This window comes from Notolepis coatsorum, assembly GCF_963971535.1.
Source record: "Notolepis coatsorum genome assembly, chromosome: 13".
Taxonomy (NCBI): Eukaryota; Metazoa; Chordata; class Actinopteri; order Aulopiformes; family Paralepididae; genus Notolepis; species Notolepis coatsorum.
Window position 1 is genome coordinate 91386192 of NC_140177.1, and position 14557 is coordinate 91400748.

General features: G+C 47.3%; 1 protein-coding gene across 1 annotated transcript in view; it reads right to left on the reverse strand.

Moving 5' to 3' along the window:
• Positions 1-14557, reverse strand: part of dlgap1a (discs, large homolog-associated protein 1a) — a gene marked incomplete at both ends in the record, with an annotated part of 216856 nt that overhangs the window by 175245 nt on the left and 27054 nt on the right. The window contains one exon of the mRNA XM_084327741.1: positions 13413-13666. Within this exon, the coding sequence (XP_084183867.1) occupies positions 13413-13666 (254 nt within the window). The remainder of the gene's footprint in view (positions 1-13412; positions 13667-14557) is intronic.

Genomic DNA, 14557 nt, shown 5'->3' on the forward strand with positions numbered 1-14557 from the left:
GTGTGTGTGTGTGTGTGTGTGTGTGTGTGTGTGTGTGTGTGTGTGTGTGTGTGTGTGTGTGTGTGTGTGTGCGTGCGTGCGTGCGTGCGTGCGTGCGTGCGTGCGTGCGTGCGTGCGTGCGTGTGTGTGTGTGTGTGTGTGTGTGTGTGTGTGCCTGAGCATGCGTGAGAGAGGGGTGGAGGTTTTAAAAGGGAAAGCAAGAGGAGAATGTGGAGGAAGAGGAGGAGAGGAGAAAGAGAAAGTGGTCGGGAGAAGGAATCATTTGCAAGCAAATTGCCTTATTTCACAATCTTGTTGCTATGTAAACAAAATGTCTCATGGAGGAGAGTTGGCTGTTAGCCACTCAATAAATGTGCGTTTTGCTATTATTAAACATGCAAAACAGTTGTTTTGTTGGTGATTTTACAATCACTAGAACTGAAAAGAAGATTGTCATTGTTATTTATTATCATTATTTACTAAAGTTATTTCAATACAGATTATGTTGTTTGCAATGAGAGCTAGTGACATTTACCCTCCTCTCTCAGAGCAGCAGAATGCATTCTGTTTGCATAGGAACATCATAGTAAAATGTTGCTATTTCAGGGTGAATTATAGAGGGAGAAAAGGATAAAGAGAGAGAGAGAGGGAGAGAGAAAGAGAGAGAGATAGCACAAGGGATGAGTAATGTGGAAGAGAGGGGGAGAGGGAGAAAGGGAGAGTGAGAGGAAAAAAAGAGAGAGATAAGAAGAGGGATGAGTAATGTGCAAGAGAGGCAGAGAGAGAGATTGTGAGAGAGATAGGCAAATGGAGAGAGAGAGAGGCAGAGAGAGAAAGGGAGAGAACAAGAGGACGGATTAATGTGGCAGAGCGTAGAGAGAGAAGAGAAAAGAGATGGTGAGATGTGGTGTAGTAGAGAGAAAGGTAGAGGTGGTGTAGAGAGGAAGGTAGAGGTGGTGTGTGGGAGGTATAGGTGTGTAGAAGGTAGAGGTGGTGTAGAGAGGAAGGTAGAGGTGGTGTGTAGACAGCACACAGCAGACCAGTGTGTACAAGCATTAGGTTCACTTCTCATATTCATGACTGACTCATACGAAGGGAAAGAGGTTGAATCAATCTCAGTTCAAACAACCAAGACAGAAAATGTATAATGTATAATGTTAGGTATTTCAAGAGGAAAATGTGATGCTCTTTATTTCTAAAAGAGAACATTTGATCTATCTTGTCTTTCACTTTGTTTGTATGTAGAGGAAATAAAAAAGATGAGAATTTCATGTCAAAAGCTGTTTATTTTGTATTGATTTATTTGAACGTGAACTGACCTTTTTCACAATACAGTGTACACTCTAAGAAGGAAAGGTGCTCGACAATTCCAAAAAAAGTGGTTTGCTCATAATCATAGGGGGAACTACTTTTGTCTTTTAAGCACTATATAGAACCATACTCACACAGCACCATATAGCACCATTTCAAAACCAGATGGTTCCTGATTCCTTTTTAGTGGCCATACTTTGATGTGCAGGTTTGCCCTGTGTGATTACATTGCAGCCCGCTTGGTTACACAACATTGTGTCCCTATTATTCATTTAACCCCAAATTATGGGAAAATAGGGTTACAATTTTAGTTCTACATAGAACCATTTGGTTTTGGTGCAAAACCACTTGTGAACTGCCGAGTCAGTGAAGAACAATTTTGGGTCCATACGAAACCACTAGCATGGGGTGAAAACGAATGATTCTTCAAACAGCGGTGAACAACCGCTTCGAGGTTCTGGGGGTTCTTCAAATGGTAATGGTTCTTTAAAGCACCATTTATCCCACAAAGAACCTCTGAAGAAGAACCATCTTTTGTAAGAGTGTTGTAAGAATCACAGTCACTTACCAGAAAAGGCTGCGTTAAGGAAGAGGAAGAGATACATATGTAACTATGACCAATAATTAAGGATTGGACATTTACATGGAGGCATGTACCGTACCGGTATGATGACTATGCAGTGAGAAATTGACCTATCTCAAACTCTGCCCCCTTTTCTTGATCCTCCAATCACAGAAATGTCGCCACAGACACCCAGTTCATAATACTTGGTAATGCTGCATAGGCAAAGGCTTTCATTAGGGCCATAGACTCATTCACCACTGTGTTACCTTATTTGGCAATAGATAGTGATTTAACAGATATTTAGATATGGAGATCTTCAAGATTGGCACTTTAAGAAAATATACCACTGCCCAGTCATCACACCCATAATTTCTAGACCACATCTTGTCCAGTCCTTGATTATTAGTCCTAGGAACAAGAACAGGAAATAACGGTAGTCTTGTAGGAAGTAGATCAGAAGGAGGTATGAAAGAAAGAGAAAGGGTAAAGCTGCATTAGCTGATCTAGAAACAGTTTTTTTTATATATTTTTTTAAAATATATATAATACTGTAGCAGGGCTTGAAATGAATCAGCCACCGGTCAAGTCCTCTTACATTTTGGCTCAAGTCTTATCAGTTCCATTATCCACTTTGGAGGTAGCCAACCTGTGTTCAATCAATTCTCAAATCTACTTTTGTCAGATAAGGAATTCAATTTGACTGGAGTAATTCTGAAACCACAAGCCACAGTGACTGTATGTATCACTGGAATGTAAACTGATTGTAGATCAGTAGGAAAGATAGAGCAACTTCAAACTAGGAACAGTGCACAATTAATATGAGCGATTTGACCCCACATCCAGAGGTATCAAGCTTATATGAAGATGTTTTAAATCAAAATGTCTTGCTACAGTGGCACATCATTTGGCTAGTGTAAATAAATGTTTTATGACAATATGACTTATTTCAAGAAATAATGACAAAACAAGAAAAAACCAAAAACATTGTTCTATAAGCCTGACAAGTGACAAGTTCATATACAGTATATAACATAAAACTTCCGCTAAGCTTGACGTTTTTTGCAGTGAGTGTGTGAGTAGCAAGAGGAGGAAGAGTCAGGGGAAGAACAGAGGGACAAAATGGAACAATGTTGAGAATGGAAGACTCGCTATGTTCACGCCATTTCGCCTTGGGGCTGTTTATTCATAAGCCTTACCTTAACCATAAACTTAACCTTACTGGAGAATTAACCCTAACCTCAACTAGAGATCTTGTTACCGGTACGTCCTGCAAAATCATGCCACATGGGGGCAAATGGTGTGAAAATAGGGATTCCTGTATGGAACAATGGGGAATGGAGGCAACAATGATTCTAGGCTGAAAGGTGAAGAACATTTATTTTAGGACGAGGGAGCTCTCATATGCTGAGCAAGGAACAAAGCTCTTATCTATCCAGATGGAGCCAATAAAATGTCCATGCAGTACCTCAATATCTATTCAGTACCACCGCAATATCTCGACGTGTCATTTTAATTTTCCAATGGTTGAGTTTGGATTTCGTAACTCCACTAAACTGGAAATACATTTTACAATAATTGAATGGACCCCAACTGTGTGAGATAAGAGGCTATTAAAGAAAGTATGAGGGTGACTTTAATGAAGTGTTTTACTGATATAATTGTTTCTGAGGTCTATCAAGGCGTGCACTAGGGGGACTCAACGGGCATGATGGGATAGGATCAATATGGGGGATATGTGAGGGTTCAAGGGAGGTTCAAGGTGGGGAAACCGGAGCTTGAAGCCAGACTGCACTTTGGTAAAACCGTTGGTTGTATTAGCTTCCATAGCTGGCCATGTTCATACAGTATACTGACACTCCTGAGGTCCACCCACTGTCTCTCACTCTCTTCCATTCACTTCCATTGGTATTGCAAACCAAATCTCAAAATCATCACATGAACAAACACAGACAAAGTGGATCCTGATAATACATAATAATTATTGAAGCATAATAAGCGCAACAGCAGTATGGACCTATAGGATCAGACGGCTCAAGTCACATGCCCATCATACACCTCACCATGACTGATCTTAGATCAGCACTCCTACTTTGAGATGCTTGATACATACAGGCCCTGGTGTATATTCATTTGAAAGTTAAGCGATTCTACATATCTATTTAACACACTTCCTGCTTGCGCTGATGAACTATTAAACTTAAGATTCAAGATTCAAGAGGTTTATTTGTCACATACATACCAGGGCATACAGTGAAATGTGGGTGGCCATGAACTCTTTGATTGTGCAATAATACTAAATAATAAAATAGACATAATAAACAGGTAATAAAATAGACATAAAATAGGCATGATAAAATAGACATGCTAAAGTCCTGAGATCTATATCTATATCCTTATGCTATACTTGCTATTTCTAAACTATACTATATAAGAACCACATCAGTTCTTTCCTTAAAGTGACCTTTATTTTCCTCGTTCCTTTTTAAGTGTCCTTTCCATTTTGTTTAAAGTGACCGTTTGTGTGTGAGTGAATGCAGCACGTGTGTTGTGTGTGTGTATGTGTGTGCTCATGTGTACTTGTGTGTGGAGAGTGCAGTGTTAAATGTTCTGATGGCCTGGGGGAAGAAGCTGAGCCATATGGGCTAGATCCACAAAGAATGGATTGCACGGAGCAAGTTGCACCCTTACTTACAATTCATTATGAATTGAAAATGGGGGACCCTGATGTAAACAAGACGAAAGTATTCTCTGGTCTGCATCCCCTTAACAATTGTGTGTATTGAGCCGTACTGTATTGTACCCATTCTGCAATCTGTTAATACAATTTTCATTCAATTAATCAATCTGCACAGTGATTGATTTAATGAAAATGTAATGAACAGATTGCAGAATGGATACAATACAAGTCTAATGCATGCACAGAGAAGAAAAGGGTATGTATCTGCTTGTCTAACTAATTTCCCAAATAGTTGGCGTGTTCCTTTAAGCGAACCTTAAAACTAACCATACTCTTACTCTTACCATAACCATAATATGTGTGTGTGTGGGTCGTGTAGTGGTTAAAGTGCTCACCTACTATTGCAGTGACTGCTGGTTTGAGCCCCGGTTGTGGATTTTAACGCTATGTGCTGGTTTGGCACCTTAACCCTTTCACTACCACACTACAGAAGGTTAACCCTTTCACTACCACACGACAGACAATTAACGATAGGTTATGTAGATAACCTAGTTATATTAGTATTGGCTAAGCGTCCCGCTCTGAGCCTTACGAGATACTCCTATCTCCTGTGATACCTAATGTATCTCCCACGAACAAAAACACATGCACCCCACCTGTATGGGGCCCCGCCCCTTATGGTGGCACCGCCCATATAACCATGACCCTGGTCATGAAACACCCTTCCTCGCCAAAACCCGTCCCAGGAAAAGATCCCTCAAGAGGGAACTCAGGGCGCGCAGAGCGGGACGCTTAGCCAATACTAATATAACTAGGTTATCTACATAACCTATCGTTATATTTCGTATTGCATCGCGTCCCGCTCTGAGCCTTACGAGATAATGGGGAAGAGCGGGCGCGAGACCCGACAGATGTACCCCCTGAGGACCCGTAAGCCCACATCAAGGGGTGCGGGGAGCCCTGTCACCCCATCCTTCCTAACGAAGGGGGGGCGCAGTCAACTCCACCTGAATGCGAACAAGAGGGAGCCAGAACCCCTTGAACACACCGTACAGGCGGAACCACGTGTGACTCAACACACTGCGGCCCATACCCATACACTCCTGCTACCCGACCAAAGGACGGGAAGCAGGAAAGGCCACAGACCCCAGAACCGCCTGGGAGACAGAACCCCCGGTCATGTCCATGAGGAAAAACCTTACAAAGGAGCCCGGGGAGGACCATGAAGCTGCAGCACAGATGGCCTCCACCGAGGCCCCACCCAGGAGAGCGGCAGAGGCAGCCACCCCACGAGTGGAGTGCGCCCTGACGCCCCCAGGGGGATCCTGCCCAGCCAGCGTGTAGCAGAGGGCAATACCCTCGCACAACCAATGGGACAGGCGCTGCTCCGACAGTGCCTTACCAGCACGAGCCCCACCGTAACAGACAAAAAGCTGGTCGGTAACCCTGAAATCCTGAGTACGGCTGAGGTAAATCCCCAAGCACGGACTGGACATGACAGGTGAAGGCCCGCATCTAACTCACCAGTGTGAGGAGGAGGACGAAACGCCTGAACCACAATATCCCGGGAGCGGAAGGAACTCCGGATATTCTTAGGCACGAAAGCAGGATTAGGTCGCAGAGTGACACCGCAATCGGTCCGAAAAGACAGGCACTCTGGATGTACCGAGAGAGCACAGAGCTCACCTACGCGTGTAGCGGAAGTGACAGCCAGAAGGAACGCGGTCCTGAAGGACAGCTGTCCCAACGGCGCCTGCTCGAGCGGCTCAAACGGGGCCAAGGACAACCGACCGAGGACCAATTGAAGATCCCAAGTCGGAGCCAAGGAGCGTTGCACCGGCTTAACGCGTCGAGCGCCAAGCAGGAAACGCTTCACAAGAGGGTGGCTGAACAAGACATCCCCTCAAACCCCTCATGATAGGAGGATATAGCTGCTGCATATACCCTCACCGTCGAAGCCGACAGTCTATCAAGGAGAGACTGGAGGTAACTAAGGACAGCAACCAGGGGGCAGGAGACTGAGTCCTGGCCCCCCGCCTTACACCACACTTGGAACATACGTCATCTGCCCGCGTAAGTGCGACAGTGGAGGGAGCATGCGCATTCCAGATGGTAACACCATCAGGATCAAGAACCTGCGCCCCTCAACGTACCCGTCCCAACAACTGACCTAACAGATGTATGGGGAAGAATCCCTGGCGGCACGGCATCGGTCCCAGACCTGCCTGGCCATGTCCAGACGCAATCCTCACCCGTCAGGATGAGGGCCGCCCCGCGACAGTACACCTGCACCCACATTCTCCCTGCCGGGGATGTGGGGAGCCCTTAGGCCGCGCAGATGGAGGACGCCCATAGCCAGCCGCCCGCCGCCTGGTGCAGACAGGGGGAGCGTACTCCTCCCTGTCTGTCGATACACGACACTGACGTCGTATCGTCCGTCCTGATCAACACCATTTGTGGACCAGAAGGACCGCTTTCAACACCAACACATTGAACGTAGCGCAGACCGGGCAGCATGGTTTGCCAGCTGCCCCCTACTGCGTTGGCCCGACGCATCACCAGCGAGGGAGGCGTCGGTGAAAACGCGACGTGAGACAGCGCCGTAACCGTCCTAGGACGGAACCTCCCGAGCGTGTTGACAACACGCTCTGAGATGGATGCCCATAGCCCTCCAACCGTTGACTGGGAAGAGGAATACTCTACATCCAGTCTACAGCAACCCCAGGCTGGTAGAGACCTGCCTGGTACGAGACCTGACGATCCACCTTGACCGCGAAGGACCAGAACGTCATCAGGGCAGAACACTCCGTAACCCCGGATGACGCAGAGGCCCCAGTGCGGCCTCCACGCACTTGGTGAAGATGCGGGGAGCCAGAGAAAACCGAACGGCAGCCTCTGGTACTCATACGCTAACCCTGCAAAGGAAGCGTAGGTAAGCCCTAGGATGGAAGATCGGGGATGCGCATACGCATCCTACAGGTCTATGGAGGAGAACCAGACCCCCACCTGACAGTGTTCAACAGGTAGGAGACGATCCAAAAAATGCTGAACCTTCCCATGGGACAGGTCCAGCCTGGGTCTTACACCCCTCCCTCCCGACTTCTCGGGCAGAGAACACCGGGAGGAGAACGCCACGACGATGGCTTGCTTCGTCCACAGAGATTGGATCTCGTCGACCAGAGCTGTCCCTGCTGGAGACCCCGACAACAGGGTCTGTACCAAACCTGAAAACGGGTGGGGTTGTGTAAACACAAGTCCCCGCCTCACCATTCTCTCCATCTACCTCGACATATGGTACTGCCGTAGTCATATGTGACGACACTCCCAACGCACCCGCCGTCACGTGGCGCAGGTCCGCCAGGAACTGTAGATAGTTGGCCCGGTCCCCCCCGCTGTGCGAAGACAACCCTGGAATCGTGCGAGGAGCGCGTTCCGTGTCGGAACACCTGACCCTGACACCACCCACGAGGCAATCGCACCCAAGGGGGAACCCCGACAGAAAAGGGCCTGTCTGATACGGGGGGCTTCCGATCAAAAAAGCCCCCCCACTGAACACCCCTCCAGAACATGCTGAAGGAGTTGTTCTGCAGCCGGACATGCAAGGTGTAAGGCCCCCATGGGTTCCTACACACCGTAGCCCTGCAGTGATATCACTACCACCCCAAACCATGTGAGCTGCGACCACTTGCCAATATTCCAGGAGTGGGAGCACCAACATGATACCTGGCCTGGCGAAGGCGAGGCCGGGGAAGCCCGCACTGTGTGCCTCAAAAGGTTCCGAGCCCCCCTGCTGACAACACTTAAGTTGACAGACGTAACACCAGGCTCAACCAACACAGTTCAAGGTGTGGGAGCCGCTTGACAGCACAACATTCTCACGGACAGACCCAGGCTCAGCCATCAACTGGGTGTCAGCCCCTGTCTCCATGAGAAGCGAAGAATGGGGCCGCATACGCTTCAAGAAGGTTCGCGGCCCGCAGCCAAAGGAACACACCCAGAGCCCCGCTTCTGAGGGTAACAGAAAGCGGACTGAGCGGGGAGCGGGCTGCTCGCGGCAAAATGACGACGGAGTGGTTTACCAACACCGAAATCACCCAAAATGGCCGATCCCTCGGCCGCCAAGACTGTCGGCCTCGCGATACCCTGTCGATTCTCCAACCAGGGCACCACTGGCGGGGGAAACATGGCCGCCTGTCGAGGGCCCCGTCATCGCCGCTGACGAGGCCGTGCTCTCTCTTCTTCTGGCTGCGCGGTGTGAGGCGGTGTAGGGCCTAGGACAATACCGCCCGCGCTCCAGCAGAAGACCAAAATCCCCTGCGGAGAGGGGAACCCTGAGCGGTTATAGCTTGCGGCTGGGTCAAAGCTAATAACGTCAACAACCTTGCGCGATGTGTCGACGTCGGCCGGCCCTCAAGGCCCCTCCACCAGACACCATTTCTTTAATAGAAAAAACACCAATTCGAACACAGTTCTAATCGTTGCCAATTCCATACCGTGGCGGTACAAGCCTTAACAGCCCACCAGCCACTCGCCAGGCCGACCCATGGTGTCGGCCGGGCGGGGCATTGTTTCAATATATCAAAAACAAAGGACTGACGTTAACATGGAGCACCAGTGGTGATTGCAAACAGCACCCTCCACTGTGGTGTGGACCATGAAAAGGTTAAATGAATAAAAGAGCTAAACCACAAAAACTGTAGAATGAGCAAACCCATACACACAAAGTTTAAGGGGAGACGGACCAGACCCGTCTTCATTCAAAATATTCACAACAGAACACCAGCCCTAGTTTAGCCCATTTACCAAAAAAGGTAAACAAAGCCCCCCCCCCGCACTACTCCCCCAGTATACCGATTGACCGTCAGTATGAATGGTTTGAGAGGAGAGAAAGCTGTAGCAAGACAGACCTTCTCATAGCAGAGTGACAAAATGAAACAATAGCCCCCTACACAGGGCCGCCCCAGGAGATGGGGGGCCTCGCGTCTAAAAACGCACAGGGCCTCACATTTCTCCCAAGCGGCCCTGCCCTTATACTACTGCAGCCTAACGCCAGGCAATGTGGAACCCAAGACAACAATTGCCTGTGCACAGACACGCAACATGTTTACCATGTCGGCTGGACCCATAGCCCCACTACCCGACGCCAACCCAGATGGGAACACCGTTCAACAAACCCCGCCGGAACACAAGGTAATACCTGGCTAGAACCTAGCCACGACCTACCCCGTTGTCAACCCATTTACCCGAAAAAGGTAAATAGAACTCAAAACCCCACAACAGCTACCGACTGACCTTCATTGATGAACCGGGCAAGAGGCGGGAGAGTGACAACATCTCACGGCGGAGACATTAAAACAGCATAGCAATTAGCAGTAGTGATAGCATGCGGCAGTAGCGATAGCATGTTAGCATAGCTTTAGATGTTTTAGCAGCACGCCCAAGACAGCTTGGAAACCGTTCCCTGCAGAGAACGTTCACCAAACCATCTTGCCCCTGGCGCCAACACACAACAAGGTTGTGTTAACAACACAAACCAGCATTACTAACACTAATACCCATGCCTGAAGACACAGGGCCTACCTGAGTACAAGCTGGCCCGACAGCCAGCCTTGTACAGCTGAACCTCGATGTGCAGTCATCAAACGAGGAACATCACAGGCCCGTCGTGTCGCCGAAAACATGCGTCGAAGATGCCAGGGGCCAGCAACCTCCGGTAAGCTTCCAACATTATTAATCTTCCTTAATCTTTTCATTCCGCTAGCTCGTATGGTGCACGCATCCAATACGCTGGGACGAAAATAGAGGAAGGGTGTTTCATGACCAGGGTCATGGTTATATGGGCGGTGCCACCATAAGGGGCGGGGCCCCATACAGGTGGGGTGCATGTGTTTTTGTTCGTGGGAGATACATTAGGTATCACAGGAGATAGGAGTATCTCGTAAGGCTCAGAGCGGGACGCGATGCAATACGAAATATAACCATCTGTCGTGTGGCAGTGAAAGGGTTAACCTTCTGTATCGTCACATTGGGTTAACCATTTGGTAGTGTGGCAGTGAAAGGGTTAACTGCACATTCATACCTGCATGTGTCACCTATGTGAACAGTGCCTTTAATTTATGTATTGGAAACTATAATGCCATAACGCCATTGACTATGGGGACAGATATAGTTAATGTGGAACAGAACATTGGACTGTGGACAAAACCAGTGCCAGAAGAGACTAAGCCCAGTTTAATGATAATAGCGGACTCTGTTACGAGAAAGGGGGGGGGGGGGTTCCCTGTTTTCCCCTGTCACTACAGAGAGCGATTGGATTCAGCTGATTGGACGCGGAGGGCAGGTGGAGGTCGAGCTGTCAGTATATGAGGAGGAGAACAGAACCCCATGGGAGGAACGGGCGGACGGACATTGGAGACATGACAGTCCAATACCAGTGACTAGGAGGAACGGGAGGAGTGTGGAGCCACTCTGCCAGAACGAAGGGCTGGCGAGGGAAAGCCCCCTGGAGGATCGGCGCTAATTAAGCAGAACAGGAAAATTACTTCCTGGTGCTACATTCTGAGTGAGTGAGTGAGTGGGTCCGTCTGTGTAGGCTGGTCAATGATTCCCTCTCTCTCTCTTTCTCTCTCCGTCCTTTCAGCGCCTTTTCGGAGTTGGGACACACAGACAGGAGAGCATACACACACGAGGACAATCCCTCCATGCGGACAGTAAACGCTGTGTAAAGACACTGCCAGTCATTGGCACCAGGACTGTTAATTGACAACATAATATGAGTTATTTTGGCACTTGTGCCACGGCCGACCGAATGGACATACTCACGGTTGGAGATTAGATGAAACCATTTGCACTTATACTGCACTTTATCTTGAGTGATGTAGAAATTATCCCAGGTTGCTCCCTGTGTTGGAGGTGCCATGGGTTTTACTGTGTGCCATATCAATGGGTTTTAGTTACATGCCCTATGAGAATCTTTACAGAGTGGTTTGGTGTGATTAGGCCCACCCGCTGTGTGTATCTATGTGGGTCCAAATCCTATGACAGTGTGTTGGAATAAAAGAAGAACTCTATTTATATGTGTGAATAATAAATAAAGCATTGTATATTTTTTTGAACTCCTGGCTTGTGTGTGTGTGTTTTTTGGGGCATAGAGGTAATTGTGCATGCCAGATTTTGGCGATGTGTCACGTATACCATAAGTGATCGGCTATCCTGTAGTGGACTGGCAGGTGTATTTCATGCATGGGCGTGATGATCGGGTTGTCTAGTGGAAACATATGCCTCTTGCATCTGGCCATTCTACCTCTGATTCTAGTCTGTTTCAGGGGGTAGAACGAAGCTAGTAGTGTACAAGTGAAGGATTGCCAGGTTAGTGTACTACAATAAAATATCACAGTGCTACACTGAAAAGGAGTCGTTTTGTTGTTAGTGTTTTTGACAAGCCTCTTGTCAGGGTGCTACAGATCGCTCCTCTTACATGAGCTTTAAGCTTGGCAGAGACTGTCAGGTCTATTTCCCGCTGCTCTTTCATTTTCACTCTGGCTTTTTGAGGGCATTCTTTTTGTCCTGAGAGTGAACCGAGCAAATATTTGGTGAACTCTGCTCCTGGAGAGAGCTGATCATATTTAAGTTTTGGAGCTTTGAAAGCTAATTTGGTTACATAAGCAAATGAAAATACAAGCAGCGTTTCTCCGAAGCTTCCTCTTTTTTCTCGGCAGGGTGAAAAGTCCAACGGAATGGCATTTAAACCTGACTAGAACCCTCCCATGAAAGCGCTACAAATGAAAATGCCTTCAGGCAGAGTTGGCCCATCCCTGCCTTTTCGAGGTTAAGTTGGGGAAACACTTGCATAATATACCTGTACAGTACATGAAATATGATGCAGTTTACTTATCTCATTATTCCTATTTGATTGCTCATCCCGCACACTTCACTTCAGATACTTTAGATGCCATGTATATTACAGATACTGTACCGCAGTTTAAGATTTACATGATCATTAATACATTATAGACATCAGCAGGGGATGGGAAATAATGACACTGACACATATAGATGGAATACAGCTGCTGGGGGCGCAGGTGGATGCAAATAACATGGTCATATTTAAGCTACAGCAAAGACTGTACATTATATTGGTCAGCTAATACATTTAAATTATCCCTCTGACAGGTTATTTTAGATTATGTGGTAATTGTTTTCTCTAATATCAGTATATGCAGGTCTGTCTTTTAAACATGGCTAATAAGTAGGACTACCTTTGTTTTGATTTTGTCTTTGAAACATGGATAAATAATGCTATCATGAAGCATGGAATGATAATGCAACGTTTTGACACAGCCTCGCCTTGGACACGTGGATTTGATGGCTTTTGCTGCGAAACACGGAAGAAATTCACCTCATCCATCAGATGGATGAATTTGTTGAGTCTGAATATATGAATCTGGTTCTGATTGGAGTGGAAGCATAGCGGAGACGGACCTTCCTCCTCTGCCAACCCTTATGGGGCAGACGTGCAGGCACAATAATAACAGACCCAGACTCAAATCATATTTGAAACCATTTAAAAAAAAATTTATCTGATAAATTAAATAAGTATTTAATCTGGAATGATGAACCGCTTTCACTTATAAAGCCACTTCACGTATACTACTGTATGTGGCCCAAAGTAGAACAAAAAAACACTTCCCATACCAAAAGAGCTGATCGGCACACAACTCAACTTGAAGTATTTGAGAAAGATTGCAAACACAATCCGAGTCTGTTACTGTTATTGCTTCACGTGGCTACGAGACGACGGTTTGGTGGCAGATTGGTCGGCACGGTCGTCGTCACGGTAACGGCGGCGGAGGCGGCGGCGGCTGCGTTTGCCCCACCAACCTGACTGATGGTGCTCATGGCTCGCATGTAGCTTTCGTTGCGTGAGCGGTATTGGGGCGAGGACAGCAGCGATTTGGGGTCGAGCAGGGTTTTGGGGTCCAGGGTGTCCACACTCCTATTGATGGAAACCTCACTCACCGCCCGCAGGTAGCTGTGGCTCCGGATCTGCAGCTTCGGGGAGTGCTCACTGGAGATCCTGCAGGAGACAGGGGGACAGCAGGGCACTGCAGTTAGTCTGACGAGACCGGAGTCAACTGCAGGATACAACGTGCCTCAGACACATTTCATTTTATTTTATTAGACAAAACTTCATTTAAAACATACATGCATGAATCATATACATTAAAAACACAGGTTGTCAGGGAATTAAACTTGTTAAAGTCCTTAGAAAAAAAGGTATTTCAGGGCGGCTACATGGTGCACTGGGCAAGGCGCTCACCACAAATAATGGAGACTGGGCTCAGACAGGTACGCCTCCCTGTTCGAGCCCAGCGCTCAACATTGCTTTCAGTTTAGCTGGTCGTCCGCACTAATACACATTGGCAGTATTAGGGGGAGGGAAACTGATGGGTGGGGATCGGGCGTTGTGGACAGCGACTCCTACAGGTCGGTTGGTGCGCCTGCGCAGTAGAATCACGAAGCGACGGGGGGCCCCTCCAAAGCCCAGACCCCCGACGCTGAAAGATCGAGCCGCGCAGGTGGAAAGATGCGACGGCTGTTACCTCGAGTATCGGAGGGGACTTGTGCTATGTATGACTTAGTCCACATTGCAGCCAGCTTGTGGGAGGCATGAAACAGCGTTCAAAGACAGGGGAGGGTTGAATTGGATGATACGAAATTGGGATGGGAGAAAAATAGAAAATGGGAGAAAAAGTGGATAAAAAAAAAGAAAAAAAGGTATTTCCACAGAGGTCCCTGTTAGCAGACATACAAACTTAACTAACTTATAATAACTTATAAACAATCAATACAAAATGTCAAACTACCAACTCTATCTAATAATGATACAACATCCTACAGTACCATATATCACTATATACTATCCTCATTATAAAATAAAATAAAAATCTATCCTAAACTATACTAAAACTCTAAGCCTAGACTAAAAACTCTATTTTAATTTCTACAATAACAACCAACGAACA